This window comes from Tachysurus fulvidraco, chromosome 6 (genome assembly GCF_022655615.1).
Source record: "Tachysurus fulvidraco isolate hzauxx_2018 chromosome 6, HZAU_PFXX_2.0, whole genome shotgun sequence".
Classification (NCBI taxonomy): Eukaryota; Metazoa; Chordata; class Actinopteri; order Siluriformes; family Bagridae; genus Tachysurus; species Tachysurus fulvidraco.
In genome coordinates this window covers 15,811,161-15,831,166 of record NC_062523.1, presented here as the reverse complement: position 1 = coordinate 15,831,166, position 20,006 = coordinate 15,811,161, and the positions used below count along the sequence as shown (strand labels likewise).

General features: G+C 37.0%; 2 protein-coding genes across 3 annotated transcripts in view; one reads left to right on the top strand and one right to left on the bottom strand.

The window, feature by feature from the left end:
* The window catches only part of galnt13 (UDP-N-acetyl-alpha-D-galactosamine:polypeptide N-acetylgalactosaminyltransferase 13), a 37,208-nt gene extending 36,821 nt beyond the window's left edge, over window positions 1-387 (bottom strand). For both annotated transcript variants that reach the window (XM_027164871.2, XM_027164873.2), the window contains exon 1: window positions 57-387. The gene's annotated coding sequence lies outside the window, so the exon portion shown is untranslated. The remainder of the gene's footprint in view (window positions 1-56) is intronic.
* Window positions 388-3,642: 3,255 nt separating this feature from the next.
* rprma (reprimo, TP53 dependent G2 arrest mediator candidate a) lies at window positions 3,643-4,921 on the top strand. The gene has a single exon (XM_027164221.2). It carries the CDS (start codon window positions 3,919-3,921, stop codon window positions 4,243-4,245), a length of 327 nt encoding a protein of 108 aa, XP_027020022.1. The 5' UTR covers window positions 3,643-3,918; the 3' UTR covers window positions 4,246-4,921.
* Window positions 4,922-20,006: the final 15,085 nt, after the last annotated feature.

Here is a 20,006-nt window from a genome sequence, read left to right as displayed (position 1 = left end):
GATATAACACTGACATGGTTATACACAGAACAAATAACATCAGGTCTAGTATATACCTCTGGATATGATACAGCTTGCTAATGCAGTGCTAGCTTGATCATCCCTCGACCTGGATGCTTGGTGCTAGCTGCCTTCATGCCCTGTGCACTGCTCTCCTCCCTCTGACGCTTCAGCTGTATCATTCCTTACATTTCCATCATGATGACAACACGTGTAACAGCCGCAGAGACACCGTCGCCCACAGACTCTGTATGTGCGGCTGAATCGTGATATATATATCCATGCACTGGATTTGTGAGTTAGAAAACAGGTTTCTAACCCAATAGGTCTGGTTTGAGTGAAACGCTTACAAACTGGCACAGTTTCTCTCATTGGAGAAAAGGCGTGCCCGTCATGAGGCTAACGCGCATGCGCAACAGCGATGGGCACTATTTATAATCTGCTCTATTCAGCACGTGTAGAGATAGTGCATATTGAGGGTGTACAAACTTTGTCGCTGTAAGACAAATAAGAATAGGCAAATAAGCTGGATGCCTGAGCTACATGTAGCCTAACAGCCACATTACCTCATATGATCATTGTTAAGAAACCCAGAGGTTGTTAGTGAATTTGTGCCACGTTGATTGTCATTATTATTATTATTATTAGTAGTAGTAGTAGTAGTAGTAGTAGTAGTAGTAGTATTGTTATTATTGTTATTGTTATTATTGTTGTTGTTGTTGTTGTTGTTGTTGTTATCATCATTAATATTGTTGTTTTTGTTATTATTGTTGTAGGTTTGGGTTCTGTGAGTGAAATAATGGAATAAAAAATTAAAACGGCTTTAATAAATACATATGATTTAAACAGTGATGTCCGTCGTTTGTTTTGTTTTTTATTTTTTTATTTTGCCCCATATCTATTTTAAATCAGCCTTATAATATTAAATAAAGCTTCTAAAAAGTAGCGAGAAAATATTGTGATGTGAGTCGTTTAAGATTTTAGGTCATAGTGACATCCAGTGGCCATGCAGAGGTGTGTTTCTAAATTTCGAAAATGTGAAAAAGACATCTCTAGTGTCAATTTATTTCAGTCGGTCAACAGACCTTACAGTTATGTAGTGACACGTGACTGTTCCGTTCAGCACGAACCGCTGTTGCAGCACAGAGCACGAGCCTCACGTGTGATGACAGATGAAGTCTCAGATAAATAACTTAATTTCTAAATGAGTGTGATCTGGCTCTCTGATTTGAATGTAAACAAAAACCTACCTGGTGTCTTACAATATGCATTGGTGTTGTTTTGCAGTCTCAGAATACAACATGAACATGTCTGAATGTAGAAAAAGCTACTTGGTTGTCTTGTGGTGCAAAAATACAACATTTGGGCCCCTATATTGTTGTTTTGTCATCACTCATATTGCAAGCCATATCTCATCGGCCACTCATTTGGGATGATTTTCATGAACTGGCCCCAAAACAAACTGAATAGCTCTGCTGTAGTCTATGGTATGAAAAACATCTCATTATAAGTGAAGGCTAAACAGTTTTTAAGCTGTATTTCTAGTTCTTTTGATTGCCAATAATTGTTCCTGAAGACCACTGAATATGTATTTATCTGTGATAAAAATGACAAAATCAAGGTTCTAAAAACACTATTGTAAATTGGCTTGAAATAACAATAAGGCTGTCATTTAAGAACTGTGAAATTTTCTGGGGGAAAAGGCTTACAGTAGAATAACGTTACTTTAAAGCAAGAAATATTTATGGGGAAAATTAATCAGAAAGGAGTAAGTAAGTAAAGTAAATAAGTAAATAAAGTAAGTGAGTAAATTTTTTAAAAATACTGTAGAGTTAATGTTCCACATAGTAATGACATGAAATTTTTGTAGTGTTGGACAAAATAGTAACCATGATATCCTGTCACTTTACAGCTATGGCAGCTAGCAGGTCTGCAGGCTATCTCTACAATAGCTTCTATCGTCTTTGTGTCCAGGACCCTGGAGTCATGAAGCAGCGACACGACCTGCTTTTCTGCCACATCACCCTGTACTTATTCATTTTAGAGCAATTAACATTTATGATTCACCTTTCTGCTTCAGTGAATAATTTCACTTGGATGCCCCAGAGACTCGCACTTCCCAAGAACTGCTGTTGTGATTCTAAGATGTTTCACTACTTTTAGCAAAACTCTTATACGTGTTCATGTGTTAATGTCTGTAGCTTGTATGTTTCATTAAGTATCAAGTTGTTTTCTTTCTCTGTAGGACTAACGGGTGTAAAACAGAAGATATATTCCTTTAGAAGTGTTGCTATTTATACTGTTTGTTGGCATTTTTCCTTGCCATTATCCCTGAAACTTGATTTATCCATCTGTCTCTCCATCCATCCACACAACATTTTACAAAAGAAATGTCAGATATAAGATATCAATATATTTGATATTGTCATTTGAACTGCAGTATATTTTTCAGCTTATATAACTTCAAGTAACATTTTCAGGATTTTGACAGTATTTTTGGATCATTATCCTGTTGGGAGATGGACATCCTCCTTATTCTTAAATCTCTTGAAAGTTTGATCAGGGATTTTTTTCTAGGATTGTCCCATATTTGATTCCAACAACTTTTACCCCAACCCTAACCAATTTAACAGCCCCTACTGATAAGAAGTATCACTTCATCATGGTGCTCCCATCACTATGCTTCACTGTGGTGAAGGTTTTCTCAGGGTGATGAGCCATGTTGGGTTTCAACATGCCAAAATGTCTGACTTTAGTTTTATCAGACCAATGTACATTTTCTTTCCAGGGTCTTATGCTTCACTCCAAATGGAATTTCATATGGATTTTTTTTTAAAACATTGGCTTTCTGTCCAAATTTTTGCATTTTTTGAATTATCGTTGTCCTTCTGAGCTCTAGGATAAATTTAGGCTATATAGCTTTTGGCTTTTTGTTTGCTTCTTTTTCTAACTCCTTCCTTGTTTAACCCTTAGTATTTAGTGGACAGCTTATCCGGTCATAATTTGTGCATTTTAATCTGTAAATAATGTTGCTAACCATATTGACATTTCATTTTATTTCATTTTATAGCTTATTTTGTGCAGATTCATGGCATGTAACCCTAATTAATTTCATTTTATTTCCAGGTTGCAAATGTGGAACTTAAATTGACTTAGCAGGTCACTATGCATTTTTATTTCAGTAGAAAATTACTAAAGTTTTATTGCAGCGTCCTGTCAAACACTGACATTTAAAAAAACATGTTGTTGGGTCCACTTAGGTTTCCGGAAGCATGCTTTTTAACATTGCAATTTTACAGTAATGTCGTTTTGCTTTGATTAGTTATTGGATTCAACTTTATGTGGCCCTGTCGAGTGTGATGAGATGGAAAACTGGGAACCACTTGCAAGTTGCCTGTCGTGATTTCGCTCTAGGTGGCGCCATTTGGCACGAGTCCCAGCTTTGACAGGTTCGTGTGTGTGTGTGTGTGTGTGTGTGTGTGTGTGTGTGTGTGTGTGTGTGTGTGTGTGTGTGTGACTGTGTGAGTGTGTGTGTGTGTGTGTGTGTGTGTGTGTGTGTGTGAGTGACTGTGTGTGTGTGTGTGTGTGTGTGTGTGTGTGTGTGTGTGTGTGTGTGTGTGTGTGTGTGTGTGTGTGTGTAAGTGAGTGTGTGTGTGCGCGCCTCTCATCTCCACCATAAATGGTTTTCCCCAGCAGGTACAATATCCCATTGCCTGTGTGCACCGGGCGCGCGCTGCCTCATTACTTCCGTCTTTGACACGCTATCACGAGATGCTGCGTGCAAAGTGGCAACGTCTATGGAGCTCCTCACGCAGTTCACTTCTTACGACTTCTGATCCGGTTTCACACTTAAAGACTTTAAGTAAGACTCTTTAAACCTACTTTTTTTAGTGTGTACCTTTGTGCCGAGGAACAGAAATGAAAATGAACAGCACAACGTTTAACCAAACGGACGGTGGGATTTTTTCCAACCGGACAGAGGAGATTTTGTCGTGTTGTAACTTCTCGTCTGTGGTGACGGACGACAGCTTCGTGGCAGCGGCGGCACCCGACGATGAGCGCAGCCTCTTCATCATGAGAGCCGTGCAGATCGCCGTGATGTGCGTGTTGTCTCTCACCGTGGTGTTCGGCATCTTTTTTCTCGGCTGCAACCTTCTCATCAAGTCCGAGGGGATGATTAACTTTTTGGTGACGGATCGGCGACCGAGCAAAGAAGTGGAAGCGGTTATAGTGAGCGTTTATTAGCGCTCTCTATGGTTACACAAGTGAAAACTTCAGATATGGACACATCTAATTCTTTTTCCAGTACACGCACGTGAAATTGTGTCCAAAACGCATTTATCGTGTTAACTGGTACTGCAGTATAACACAGTTTATTATGCGCTTTCACATGCGTTCGTTTCTTGTGATGGCGGAGAAAAAAATAAAAAAAACAGGGTTTCCAAGTTCCTTCTCAGCCAAAGTCTATGTCACCTGAACATACGACATGTTCTATGTGCACACAAGAAGGACAGACTTACGAACTATACCAGCTGAACCATCATATTTATGTTTGTCACATTTATTTACCAAAAGTGTTTTTACGCACGAATCTGTGTTACTGTAGGAAGCATGTCGTCTGCAGCTATCCGTGCGCAATTCTCACTTTATTTTGTATGAACAAAATGATCTATATTACATTTTTGTAAAAATGCACCGATGTGCGTTTGTTTAAATTGCTAGACTACAGAAAATGTATCTCGTTTAATGGAATAAAAATGAAATCATGTACAGAAAAAGTTTCCACTTGATTTGTGCTATACGTACAGATGCGTCACAGAGTTTATCTGTAGTAATGACCTGGGTTACAAGCTATAGCTTCTAAAACATACAATATAATGCATTCCTCGCTCATTAATTCATTCTAAATGCAGATAGAACCTAATAATACTATTTTTCTCTGTTTGTGTGTGTGTGTGTGTGTGTGTGTGTGTGTGTGTGTGTGTGTGTGTGTGTGTGTGTGTGTGTGTGTGTGTGTGTGTGTGTGTGTGTGTGTGTGTGTGTGTGTGTGTGTGTGTGTTGTGTGTGTTAGAAAATACATTGGAACATTATAGCATTATATACATACATACATACATACATACATACATACATACATACATACATACATACATGTGTATGTATATAACACATACCTACGGGGACAGTTAGTGTTTAAATGGGATATCAGTGGGGAATAGTCTATCTCCATCATTAGAGCACCTGTGTGGTTTTATCATTCGTTACTGTTGCCTCACAGGATTTTCTGCCATTTAATTGAGTTTGTCTTAAGCTTTTGCTTTTGACATTGTATCTGATAAATTACATGCATGCAGTTGTAACTGTGAATAATTTTTCAACAAGTGAATCATCGGCTCTGCTTGTCTGTATTATTCTCTCTTTAAATAACCTAATTCACATTTTTAAATGAAGGTGAAAAACATTGTTCGTTTATACTATGTCACAACAAGCATATATCATTACACTGGATTAAATAATTAATGGAACATTCTTGAGGTGATCATTTGACTGATGGCTCGTGTAGCTTACAAGGGCAAGTTACTGATGAAACTAAGCAGCTTGAACAGTTCCCTTGCATAAGTAAATCTTTTGTTTTTTAGATTTGCCTGATTAAATTACTATGAATAAGTCATCAGTTTGAGTTCAGGAGTAAACTAACTCCAATTCAGTTCAATTTGTCAGAGGTTTATCAAGTGCTCACTTCCTGTGGCCTAATAGCAGTGTTTTTTTTTCCTTTGTGGTGGTAATGATAATATATTACAGCTTCTAAAAAACAAGCGAATGCTTGTAAATCTTTTCTTAATGTGTTTACCACATAGACAGAATGTCAGTGATTAAGTGCATGTGCCAGCACCAAGCTAGGCCTATTTATAAGCATGTGAGAGAGCTGTGAGCTTGCTAACTTCACAGTGAATAATAATGGAAAAAGGCACACTTATATAGATCTAACCAGATCACAACTACGTAATGTTATATAAAGTAAAAGGAGCTAGTTATGTAGATGTTTTTTACCCTATTTCCAGGTATTACAAAAGCAGATTCTCCCTATTATATGATTTGGACCTGTGTGTAAATGAGCTTAATGGAGAACATCAATAAATGTGTTTTATAATGAAGAAAAACTGATCAGTGCCAACAGAAATTTGTTTGTGTTTATTATATGCTTCAGACTCTAAAAACTCATTATTGTGTGGCATTTTATTATATATTAGCATTTTAAGTTCCGCAGAGATTATTTAGTTTGTTGTTGTTGTATAGCCTTTTGTTAATTTCCAGTACAACCATATGTTGAATATCAGGCTCAGTAATGTTTTTAATAGAGATTAAATTGAGATTGTGGACACACCACATTAGGGAGGTCTAGAGGGTTATTGGCAATCCATTGACAATGGACAGAAACAGCCCATACAGCTCTAAATGAGTTTCTAGACACATCAACACTAAAATGTCCTTAAAAAATACCCTGCTAACAGGCTGTTCATTCCCATTATTAATGCATTACCTTTTTTTTTTTTAGTTCTAATGCATTTACTGAAGGGTCATTTTCTGACCTTTACCTCTGAAAGAAAAAGAGTCTGAGTGAGAACACTGTCAGTTGCTATCAGAATCTCCTGAGTTGTAAATGCACATGTACTCTACAGTTACTAAATGCATTTTCATACAGATTTGTTTACAAGGACCAATATAGCAGATTGAGTTTATGTCAGTTGCAAGGAGAAAATGCAATGCCTGGCTTTTCCAAGAACTGTCCAGTCATGTAATTACATACCTTTCCTTTTCACTGTTGTTCTTGAATAATTCATAATAGTTACTGAATAATATGTTTAAATTTTAGACCTTAGAAATAAGCCAAGGCTTCAAACAGTACATGTAGAAAGAAGACTCGACGGATTATGAAAAACATAAAACATTCCTGAACAGAAATTGACATCTTATGCTTTTAAGACCTTTATGAATAAGAAATGGAGATGCATTAAAGTTCTGAATTGCATAAAAGAAAGCAATATCAGTTTAAACACTTCTTCACTACTTTTGTGTATAAAAGAATATCAATCAACGTTCTTTTCATCACATGAAACAAGTGTTTGGCACACCCCAATATTAGTGTATGATACAGGGCTGTTGCTGTACAGTATGTGACTTGTTTATTCAGGACATCAGCAGCAGCTCCTCCCATGGGTGTTGATTAGAGCTGAAAAGCTCTTTGGGCTCATGCCCATCTCACACCCGATTGGTTGAACACATTTGCTGGTCAATAAGTGCAATTTTGAATGACAGCCCCAGACTGTATCATGTTACAGTCGATCATTGGCATAGGTCTCACTTTTGTGTGAAAAACAGGAGATTTGCCAGAAATACTAACTAATTTTCCTTAAATGTAAACATACATGTAGTAACCAGCATCAGTCATCAAGCAAACTGTCTAAATGTTGAAAATGTGCAGTATTTTCCTGCTTTCTGTAACTTTATTGGGGTAATATTTCAGTCTAGATAGCTTCTTCACCATACTGTCGATAAGGTTTTGGGAGCTGAAACAAGATTTCATAAAATGAAAAACAATAAATACACATTAGGTGTGCCCTGATATCATCATAGAAACCTAAGAGGGAGTAAAATAAATACAATTATGAGAGTTGATGAATGGGAGCCACGCTTTGCAAGTTTCTTTCAACTGAACAAAAAAAAAGTAGAGTGGTTCCCTAATTGCATTAATTCATTGTCCGTAACTGCTTATCTAATTTGGAGCTATAACAGTGCTGGGCACAAGGCAGGATTACAGCCTGGACATAAGTAATTACCAGATTTAATCTTGTAAAGTCCATCTTTTCTTGTTCTTTGCTGCCAATAGATCAGTTAAAATGTATTAACCTTAGAGAGCTGTGTCAGAGCTACAGCCTGCTGACACTCTTCTGATTAATTGTGCAAAAAATGCCAGACGCTGCAATATCGATCATGAAATTAATTGCAGTCTGGCTGTGAGAACATGAAGAGTTCCACATAGAGCATAGTTACACGGCACATAGTTACTCCCATGTCTATTATTTAAGATATATTACGTGACATTCCGGCTTCCTAATAAGTGGTGATTAAAAACATTTAATAGCTTCTGGCACTAATGCAGTCCTCTCAGTGTGATGAATCTGATTTTCTCTGCTTGAGAAGATACAGGATTACAGCTGAGCAAACACCATGAAGAGTCCTGGCATCTTGGAGGTAATGATATCTGAAGTCACTGTGCAATATTAAGCACTATATAATTATAACCCTGTTATTCTCTGATTGCAATTAATCTAATTAATGTTTTCTATTACAAATGTGGAAAATGTTTTTTTAAAAATTAAAAACAACAACACATTATACATTCTATTATTCAATATATTTGATTATAATAATGACAATATGTTATCTAATATCAGCTCAATTATGGAAGACATGTTTATGGAAGAGTGTGCATCAGACGCAGCAGTGTTTAATATAAACATGAATTATTTAGACACTGCTTTATTTAGACATGGGTGTGCATACCATTTTTCTTTATCCTGTTTATGCTTTAGCTCATTTATATTTCAGTGGGTCTGTGTAGTGCAGCACCTCTGTGCTATGGCCCAGATCAGATATAATAGTCCGGCTGAATGTGGCACATGTGGGACTTTGGGAACAGACACCGCTGATGGCTCTGGAGATTAAAGGTATTCCTGTGGGAAACTATTCTGTGAAACACACAGAAAAAGTGTGTGTTCTTTGTAAGTGACCTGTCATATTGTCATGGCAACGCGACAGATATGATCCTGGTAAAAATGAGCCTGGCCAATAAGTGTGTCTGAGAAATGTGCAGCACCAGTCTACATGAGGTGACCGATGAGAAAAGCAGACACAAATAGTCTAAATATCAAAATATCTTTAGGATCACATTCTAAAAATACTAAATATATTTCATCAAAACACTTCTGGGCACAAAAGAGTTTACAAAGCTGATAAGACTTCATTTAATCTGTATCCTGGGATCTGATTAACACATTTCAAGTTGAGAGGCAGAAAAAAAAACATCTCTAGGCTACTATAGTGTGCGCATCTGAGGTTAACAAGGTTCAACCTGCTAGCTATTAACACTTTTTCACCTCATGGCATTTATAGGCCAGTACATCGTGGGGTTTCGGGTGGAAACATAAAGCAACAGATTGCTCTCGTTTTGTTATCTCTTGCTTCAGGAAAAGCTAAAACTTGGCTACTCTGTGCAAGAGCATCAGCCATGCATTTTTATTTATTTATTTATTTTCCCAAAACAACAGTTTGAACAGTCTGTTTGCCTGAGGCAGTTTCTTTGCCCTCCATACACACAAACACTCTCTCTCTCTCTCTCTCTCTCTCTCTCTCTCTCTCTCTCTCTCTCTCTCTCTCTCTCTCTCCTTCTCTCTCTCTAGCTCTCTCTCTCTATTTGATAGGGTGATACAGGTTCTATAACATTGCTTTGTCCGTCTATAAGATATATGGACTCATTTAGTCGTAATGGCTTTAGATGGCTGTGTTTGTATTTATTCGAAGCATTCGAAAAGACTTTCCGAACTTCTGACTGTTGTGCAGCAGCTCATGTGTTATGAAACACATTTGTCAGTGGTAGATTGACAGTGATGACAGGGTGGACAGGGTCTCTCCTCATATTGAAAGGCATCATGCCTCTGCATTCAGATAATGATTCAGACCTGCTTCCTATTGCCTGCTGAATCACTCCCAGATCAACTCATAAAACCTGTTATTACTTTCTCATCTGACATGATGATGACATATCAAGCAAAACCTTCAAACTGTCATCAGTGGCATGACAATAATTACTCCAGAACTTAAAAATACAGAAACACTGTAAGAGGATCCATACTGAAACTCTCATGATAGCATGCATTGAGAAATCCTTATCATTTAGCCGCATAATATTTTGCCATTTCTAACTACTATAAATGGGGTAATGCAAGCCTTTCTAAATTTATAGATTTCACAGGATAAATGATTAAGCCTGACTGCATTGGCTTCATCTAGCACTCTGCATGCTTCTTTGTTTTGTCCAAATAAACATATGTTACTAAAATCCCTACTGTTTCTAAGTTCTTTCGCATTGTGATTAAAACAGTAAACAAGTTTTCCTGCTCTACACAACCGAAAACATTATTTTAATCATTCTTTATTCTCATTGGAAAGACCTCTCAAACATTGTACAACATAAGTCCAGAATAAAGCTTCTGTTTCTAAATGAGACGTATTAATTATGACCAACACTCAGAAGCTCTAATATGATTCGCTGTGCTGATTGCAGAGTCTCTGAGATGCTTCTTGCTGCACCTTTGGGAATCTTTGTTTAATGGTGCACTGCTTTTCTTTGTCACAGCACACTAAGCTTTCTCTGAGAGCCTTCTGTGGGTCATGACTTATTGAGTCACCCTGAAATGTGTGTTTAGAGAGACTGACAGAGACAAAGAGAAATGTGATTAATAAACAAATCGCATTGTCGCATTGTAATTCAAAAGGAAAATATTTAACTACAACCCTCACTGTACACCTTATTAAAAACACATGCAACCAAGAAAATTCATTCTAATTTACAATGGGAACAGTTCACCAAAACAGGAGAGTTGTCTGGTTTTGTTCTATTATCCAGCTGTCCTTTTCATTTATCTGTTGTTTATTACTGCCGCAGATTCCTATTCTCAGTAGTGGAACCTGATCCACATCAAGGTTTGATGTGTTATATGTGTTATCTTTTATATTCACCATGGTTGGAAAGAGTGCTTATTTGAGTTATCATTGCCTTCCTATAAGCTTAGTAAAGTCTGCATATTGATCTCTGACCTCATCCATCAGTGTTTCACACACAGAACTGCTGTTCACTGGATAGACTTTGTCTTATGAAACTCCCACACAAAGTTGTTTTTCCCCATTCTGCTGTATGATGTGAGCATTATCTAAAGTTCTACAGGTTTTTGTGCATTGTTCTGCTACCAGATGATTGTAAAGTAATATACATAAGCCAATAAATGTGACTGTAAAAGTCTTAAGTTTAGTTTTGTAGCTCTGAGCATATCAGCAGACTAACAAGGCTCTACTGTATGTACTGTACAAGGCCCATAACCATCAATTGCTCAGTTGTATAAATGAGAAAAATGTAAGTTACTCTGGATGACAGTGTCTATTTTAACTCCACAGGAGTTTGAAAAGAGTTAAAAAATTTATTTAACTTTTTTGCTAGAGTATATTCCATGGTCATGCATGTACACTCAAAAGGCCAGAATATGCTGTGTAAATAAATAATTATCACATATATAAGATCTACATGGATCACACATAGCAAAAAAAAAAAAAACTGTATATGCAGAACTGTCAATCATTGCAAAAGCAATTAAAAAATACAACACTGTCTGCAGGAACCTTCATCATAAAGTTTTTGTTTGTTTGTTTTTTTGCTTTTGGGGACAACTGACATCTTATCGGCTGCTCATAAAAACAAGAGTGTAAAAAAGGCCAGATGTAGAGATTTTGCTGTTTTTGTAACTATTACTGGACCTGTGATGTAGGAGTGGTGCCAACATTAACATGTGCTTACACAGTAAAGTGGGATGAAAAATACTTTTCTAAAAAAAACATGACAATCAGCTGGTAAATTTTGTGTCGATTCTGGAACCACAAATCTAAATGATTGCATTCACACAGCACTGAACAAATCAGATGCAGCACATTTAGGAAAAAAATATATTGAGGATATGTTGATCCTTCGTATTGTCTCATTCACATAGATATTCATTTCTTTTCAAGAGAAAATGGTGGATATCATTTCATCATGCTAGAAAATAACTTGACGAAGAGCGGCCAAGAGTACAAGTGCTCTTACAAGTATTTAGAAACTATTGTAGATTAAGTACAATTTCAATGTTATCAAAATCAGTTTTCTGAAAGTAAACATGAAACCAAAAATCTACTTCTGTTATGAAGACATAAAATATCTATGTCCCCCAGTCAACTACTGAAGACTAAGGGTAAATATTTTATCTGTTCAAAAAATTTGCAATTTATACATTTAACATTTGCAATTACACCTCCATCCATCCATCCATCCATCCATCTATCCATCCACCCTTCCATCCATCCATCCACCCTTCCATACATCCATACATCCTTCTATCCATTTATCCATTCATCCACACTGATGGTTTTATTGGCTTATTTGAACTGAAATGTAAATGATATGCTAATAAAATGGTAATCATATGTACATGGGAACCATTCAACATTTGTAACAAGTACTATGAGGTTCTAAATAAAAATTCATACATCCATTTTCTGTACCTCTGATCCTATGCAGGACCGCGCGGAACCTGATGTCCATCCCAGGGGATTCAGGGCATAAGTCTGGTGACAGGCTGGACAGGGTGGCAACCAATCACAGGACACGATCACACATTCACACACCCATTCACACAATACAGACAATATAGAGATGCCAGTCAGGCTATAATATATCTTTGGACTGAGGGAGGAAACTGGAATACCCTGGTTAAACAGGTGAAGCACAGAGAGAACAATCAGACTCCACACACAGCAGAGACACAAATCAAAACTCAAGACAAATAATTCAAAGAGAAACACAACGCAACAACACGTTTTTTTTTTTTTTTGTATTTTGAAGATCAAAATTAATATGTAGGGTATGAAATGTTCTTTCTCTTGTTTCATTTACTTGATTAAGAGAAATAGTTAACTTGAGTAGAGTAGAAATCCTAAGTAGAGTAGTGAAGTGTCATTTAAAATGTTTTCCACCACCAGTAAGCAGTCTGCCAAAATCGTGCCTTACTTTCAATTTGCAACTGCCACACTTTCCATGTGTGGTTTAAAAACATTCTGAACATCTCTAAATTTGGGTCAATTACCATGAGCTCCAGATTTGATTTAGGGACAGACAGAATGTCATGGTGTTTATGCACTGTGGTTGAGGTTACCTGATCTAGTTTAAGCACATTCATTATCAGTAATAAGTGTTCACATGTCAGACACATTGAATTTTTTTATTAGCTGTCATCAAACATTGTGCTTAGAACTGTGGAACCTGTCTTGGATGATTAAGCGAATAATATATACAGTACATATAACAGATTTTCACTTTTTTCTTTTTTAATGAAACAATAAGCAGGGAATGTATATCCACTCATCCATTTTATTCCATTTTATTCAGCTCCATGAATATGCTTATGACTATGTATGTGTGTGTGTGTGTGTGTGTGAGTGTGTGTGTGTGTGTGTGTGTGTGTGTGTGTGTGTGTGTGTGTGTGTGTGTGTGTGTGTGTGTGTGTGTGTGTGTGTGTGTGTGTGTGTGTGTGTGTGTGTGTGTGTGTGTGTGTGTGTGTGTGCTGCACCTGGCAGAAGGCTGAAGGCTTTGATCTTTATCTTCTCATTTGGACCTTTGTAATGGTTGCTATGTCTCTCTCTCTCTCTTCTCTCATCTTTCTTTTTCTTTCTCCAGTGAAAGAGCACTGGGATTTTGATGATGAGAATTTTCGAAGCTAAGGCAAATATCTGACATAGAGTAAAAAGGAAGCTGAAGTGAGAGAGGCTGAGGAATTGTTTGTGTGACAGAGCAGAGTTGGTTAAAGCTGTTGTCAGATGAGATAGCACAGCAACACAGAGGAGACTGTCAGTCATAGGGAGAGCTACAGTGATTTATCATTGTCATCTCTTTGTTTCTCTCTCTCTCTCTCTCTCTCTCTCTCTCTCTCTCTCTCTCTCTCTCTCTCTCTCTCTCTCTCTCTCACACACACTCCACTCATTGAGACCCACTGAATCTGCCCCTCTGACTCTAGAAGAACAAAACCTTTTTGTTTAGTTTGGTTGTATACTGACAAGCAGGCAGTTGGCAGCAGAATGAAACTCAAAGCTCACAATAGAAATGAGAGATAACAAAACACTAATATCCAGCCCACTGAACTAAATGAAGTAATGTCAGTAAATCATCAGTGTAAGAAGAATTTGACTTTCATCTAAGCTGGCTTGGGATGATGCCTGTAAGCTGTCCTGCCTGTCACAGGCTGGGCAGCAGAGCCCTTCCTGCAGCATCTGTTCATAGCCATCATCCAGCCTGCATCTGCACAGGGGTCGTTCTGCACACCTCATTTTAATAGCTCAAGATCTGTTGCAGGAAATAAAGGTGCATCGTACCTACTTCTAATTGCACCCCAGAGAAGACTGGTATATTAAGAACTGTGCTATTGACAGTGTGAAAAAAATTGTCTGTTTTGTGCTGTTTAATTGGCTGTTCAGTAAATGGCTTTCTTGTATCAACAAACAGAACCCAGAGGTCATGCCATTTACCTATAGTTAGCCTATTCAATCTATCTGTCATTTTCATAAACCTCTGAATTCTGCTTGCTGGCGGTCTAAAACCAATAACTTTCCTTATTAAATTTCTTCTCAATAACCATAAGCAGGGAGTTTGAATGTCAGTATTATTTCCTCCAGACTGCTCACTGTCAGCTGGACAGCATGAGATAAACATTTCAACTGACTCTTTCCCTGATCGTAATGGTTATTTTTATATAAAAGAAAAGAGCAACGTAATAGATTGCTGCAGGAATGAATCCCAAAATATCGAAATTATTTAGCAGTTTTGCTCTTCCGGTTCCATCGTCCTGAACTCAATGGGTGTTTGGATAAATGCCTGGCATAAGGACCGTGCTTTAAACAATTTTAAGATATTTCCTGCTTTATTCTGTGGCATAAAATACACCAGTAATACCCCACTTGTGATTTTTAAGCTTTTACATGTATTGAAAAAGATAATTGCTAACAAGTAGCCAATTGGGACTACAAAGGTTGCCGGGGACATTAAACATGATCAAAACTCGTCTACTACAGTCTTGTTGCGTTATAAACTCAAAGTTTTCCATTAAGATTCATCCACTAAAAGAGCAGAGTGGATCCTTATCAGGAATAATTTTTTTAAATGAAGATTAAAATAGTTGTCAAAAGCTTTTGCTGATGTTGAAGGCATGGGACCTGTGGTGTAGTTTGTTTTCTAAAAATTTTTTTAATTCATAAGTTTGTATTGTGTAACTTGGCTTCAATATTCATAAACATTGTGTAGTTTCCAGTCATCTGTGGAATAATCTTGAAAAATCATGCAAGAATCATAAACATTTGTAGGTCACAGTGCATATTATCTACAATAATATAAAAATGAATGATGATCACTTCTAGGTAACATTAAAGTTTACTGAAATTGATCACAGCATTTAATATTATCAATATATGAATATAAACTTACACTAGCATAGTTTTGACACAAATGTACATCATAGCATTTTTAACAGATTTGTTTTTGCTAATAGTGAACAAAATAAGTGAAATGCACTTGCGCTAGTCAATAATGATCTTACTCATCAGCAAAACAAAGCCTATAATGACTAATAAAATAATGCCTTTATTTATGTGTTTTTGGTGGTTCATTAGCAATTACTATATAATGTGAGGCTAAAAGTTTGTGCTCACCCCTGCAGAAATTAAACATGCTGTAAATGAATGCAGGCAAATTTAAGTTTTTTTGTGACAGACAAAAGAACTATTGGTTAATGCAAAGGCTAAAAAACTAAAACAGTAAATAATGTTAGTCAAGAAACTTCAATATGTTACAACATTATAAATCCGAATCTGTTAATAACTTGCATATGAACAAATCGTCCCTGCAGTGCCATAATTACATTTTCTACCAAGACAAGCATCCTTATTGGGTTATGTAATTACAAGCAGCTGATGTATGAATGTTATGAGACATTAATACATCCATATACAAGATGAGGCGTGGTCATACTGGGGTGATATTAATCTAATAAACCATCATGCTTTCATATCCCTGTTTCCTACACACAAGCATCCGCAGAACTCAGACTCTCTCTCTTTCTCTCTCTATCTATCTATCTCTCTGAGGGAATAGTGGTTTTAGGACTGGAGGAGAAGTCCGCCTCACATCTTCTGATTGCATGACTTTAATGAGCACAGTGTGAAGAGCAGGTCTTTGTGTGCTGATGATCTCATAGATCAACTCAGCTTCCAGGGAAAATAATTATGTCTGACATTTAGGGACATGCTCAGAGGGTCTAAAGTTGCAGAAATAGCAAATGATGTTCGCTTTTTGGTCTTGAAAGCATTTTTGCTGTTACAGTTCTCACTTTAGTTCGAGAGGGAAATTAAGCAGAAGCACACTGCAGATAGTCCGTAGGCCAGTGTTTCAGAGCCGGTAATGGTCAACGGGATATTAAAGAGCTTAGACAATGTTGTATTTATGTTCGCTTTGAGAAGCTCTGAAGCACTTCAGTTTTTATTTCGGTTTAATAAACAAATCAAATAAATGTTCATAGTGCCATGACCTCCAGTTTTCCAGTAGATATCATCTTTCTGGTGATGCAACTGAACCTATTTTGAGAGCGTGCACATTTGCAGTTGTCTTCCTGTTAAATGGCTGCTCTTAGTGCCAAACTAGCAGGTTGTTGATAACAGGAAGCTATTTGAACATGTGATGGTCTGTGTGTATACCCTATGACTACCAAGGTCAATGTGAGATTGTCCTTGACCAAGTCTAGACACCCACAGCAGGCTCCAAACCACAGCCAGGATCCCTCTCAGGCTCACTCTCTAGGCCATGCTCATACACCACACCCCAGATTACACAGATCATACATACTTTTTTATTGATGTGTTGCACATAGTTATTCCTTGAAAAACACTGTGTAAAACTCAGTGTATCCTGTTGCTGAAGTACTCTGTGCTAATGTGTGCCTACAAACTGCAACATGACATTATTTTCCTCCCTAAAGCCATACTGTGCAGCACAATTATCCACTAACTGAAGTTGTTTTGCCCCACACGGGATTGTTAATGAGACAAAGAGTTCCACAGGCCTGAACAGGGCTTATTCCTTTTTCTCACTTGTGTAAACCCTAAAGCTTTCCTGAATTACTCCTCAGCAGGGTTCCAAACAAACCACTGACTCAGAATCTGAGCTAGGGGAACAGGGCAGGGACGATGGAGCGAATAGACATGATTGCCTCCACCAGAAACTACCTTTAACAGCATGTATTGAGAAGAAAGTCAATAAAGAGAAAGTAGAGAGGAGAAAACAAAGTGACTGTGGTAGAAAAAAACACAAATAGAAGTTAGGAAGAGGAGAATCAGTGGAGTAGATGGTCCAGCACTTGTAAAAGATGTGGCTTAGTTACACACCGTTATACAACAGCAACAAACAAACAAGAGCATCAAAGTTCAGACCACTGTATCAGATGCATCTGTGCTTGTCAGAAAATGTGTAAAAGGTTATTGTTTGAATTTTTATATGAACATATGTGAATGAATGTATTTACGATGTTATAATTACCTGAAGCTACAATATGGCTTATCTCAAGGGTTATTTTATTGTACAATTCTAGCCCTATTTAACATACATTATAGTATTTACACTATGAACACATCAACTAATAATTTTTGTAATCTGCAAATATTTACATTATTTAGCATTTACTGGCAATTATTAGTAACTATGGTGAAAATAATGGATTAGCCACAAAGTTTATTCCACCTAAACATCTTTTTTCGAACAAAACACTAATTAGTACTACTGCCGTGTTTACATTAAGACACTATATGATACTGTATGTATTGTGATAGTAAATATTTTCCTTAGTTTGTTTTGCAAACAACTGCACACCATAAGCCAGGAATATTTAATTAGTCTGTTTTGGGGCCAGTTCATAAAAATCATCCCAAATGAGTGGCCGATGAGATATGGCTTGCAATATGAGTGATGGCAAAACAACAATATAGGGGCCCAAATGTTGTATTTTTGCACCACAAGACAACCAAGTAGCTTTTTCTACATTCAGACATGTTCATGTTGTATTCTGAGACTGCAAAACAACACCAATGCATATTGTAAGACACCAGGTAGGTTTTTGTTTACATTCAAATCAGAGAGCCAGATCACACTCATTTAGAAATTAAGTTATTTATCTGAGACTTAAGTGCACATAACAAAAAAAGTTTGCAATATGGAAAATAACATTGTATTTTTTGTGAAAATAAATAATTTCAGTATTTAAACTAAGACCAGCCATCTCAATAAATGGCAATTTATTCCTTCTAATTAGAGGAATGACATTTTTAGATTTGTGAAATCGGGTGTATGTGTTGTCAGCGCAATACCAGTGGTGCAGGTGCTGGGCTGTGAGGGATGTGTGATTACTCATTTTAATGCCATTCATGTATGAGAATGACGAACAAATGTCCTCATCCGTCATCATCCTGTCAGTCATTGCGTCTCACACGTGAGACTACTCGCGCCATAACTGTAGAGTCTGTTGACCGACTGAAATAAATTTACACTAGAGATGTCTTTTTACATTAGGCTACTTATACTGTAGGGCTAGAACAAATAACCTTGGGTAACTGAATAGCCTGGCAATAAGCCATACTTCACATTAAAGAAGATAACGGTACTAGAAACAAAAACAAATATTTTGAAACCGAAAGTAATAAACTGGACATAATGTCCATCACTTCTGTGTGGTTAAATAGTGTAAAATCCTGTAACTGGAAAAAAACAACGTAGCATAGGAATATGCTTCTGCCTATGTTTCTGTTGTTTAAGGTTTTAAATCATGTTATATATTTAGATAAATAAATGAGCATTTAAACATCCCTTGATGATATTGATGAATTACTTGTCACATTTTCAGACCTCAGATCTACTTAGTAGTATTATAAAAATAGTAGCTGTTAATAAACTTTTTTACAGGGCTTTTTTGTGATGGAATGGGCTAAAGTGGAGTTGTGCAGTTTTGCACTGTTTTATGATGGATGTGTGTGGCATGCAGGACACAGCAGGGCTGCTGAAGCTGTCACCTTCTGTTACAGTGACTGTTCCTCCACCAAAATGTGACAGCTGCTTCTAAAAAGACAGAGATACAGCAGGAGGGCATGGACTCTCCTCTCATCCGTGCACAGCCCGACATGAGACCGACACTGGACTGAAATCAGGAGGCTGGATATTAAATATTCATTTGAACTCTGGCTCATCCCTGGCACAAACCACTCAGAGAAAGCAGCTGTCACCAAAACACTGAAGAAAGAGACAAGAGAGAAGAGAGAAAGAAATGAATGAATATCAAATCAAATACCAATGAAGCCCATACGTCAAACAGACGTTTTCAAAGCTGTTGATATCACTTGCAGTGCAATCTGATGATTATCACAATTCCAAATCAATTTGCAACTATAGTCTGATATCATCTGTAGTGTTCGACAATTTGGATGTTTGACAGAACAAATGAGATGTAGGATAAATGTGGATCTTATAAGTGTGTGATATAGTGAGTGCCAATGAGTGATGTTGCCAGCCTGTCTGTATGGAAATCAGTGTGTTAGATGGCGCAGCAGATGCTGTGGCATAGTGAGCAGCGAGTTCAATAAGTTGTTATAATAAGAAGCAGCTGCTGCTCAAGCTACAAGAAAAAAGGTAAATGTGACCAAATTTAATGAAATTATGGCATATATTACTCTAGGGTATGGTGATTCCATGTATTCCAAGATATTTTTTAGCTTTATTTGAACAGGAAAAGCATCCTGGATGAGCATTCTGGCTAAGATAGGCAGCAGCACAGTTTGTGTGAGTTTAACAGCCATACAATTAAATGCAATTAAATTGTATTTGTAAAGCTCTTTTAACAATGGACATTGTCTCAAAGCAGCTTTACAAACACTTTTGTACATATAGTACAAAAATATAAAAATTATACTGAGATTAATATTATACAAAAGTTCAAAATTAAAATTAGACATATTTATTTGTAACATATTTGTGTTTAGTTGACAAACCTGAGGTGAGTGTGGCAAGGAAAAACTCCTTTAAGTGGAAAAGTAAGAAACCTCGAGAGGAACCAGACTCA

Excerpts from the sequence above, each read along its gene's own strand:
- rprma (XM_027164221.2), top strand. The coding sequence starts at position 3,919 with ATGAAAATGAACAGCACAACGTTTAACCAAACGGACGGTGGGATTTTT.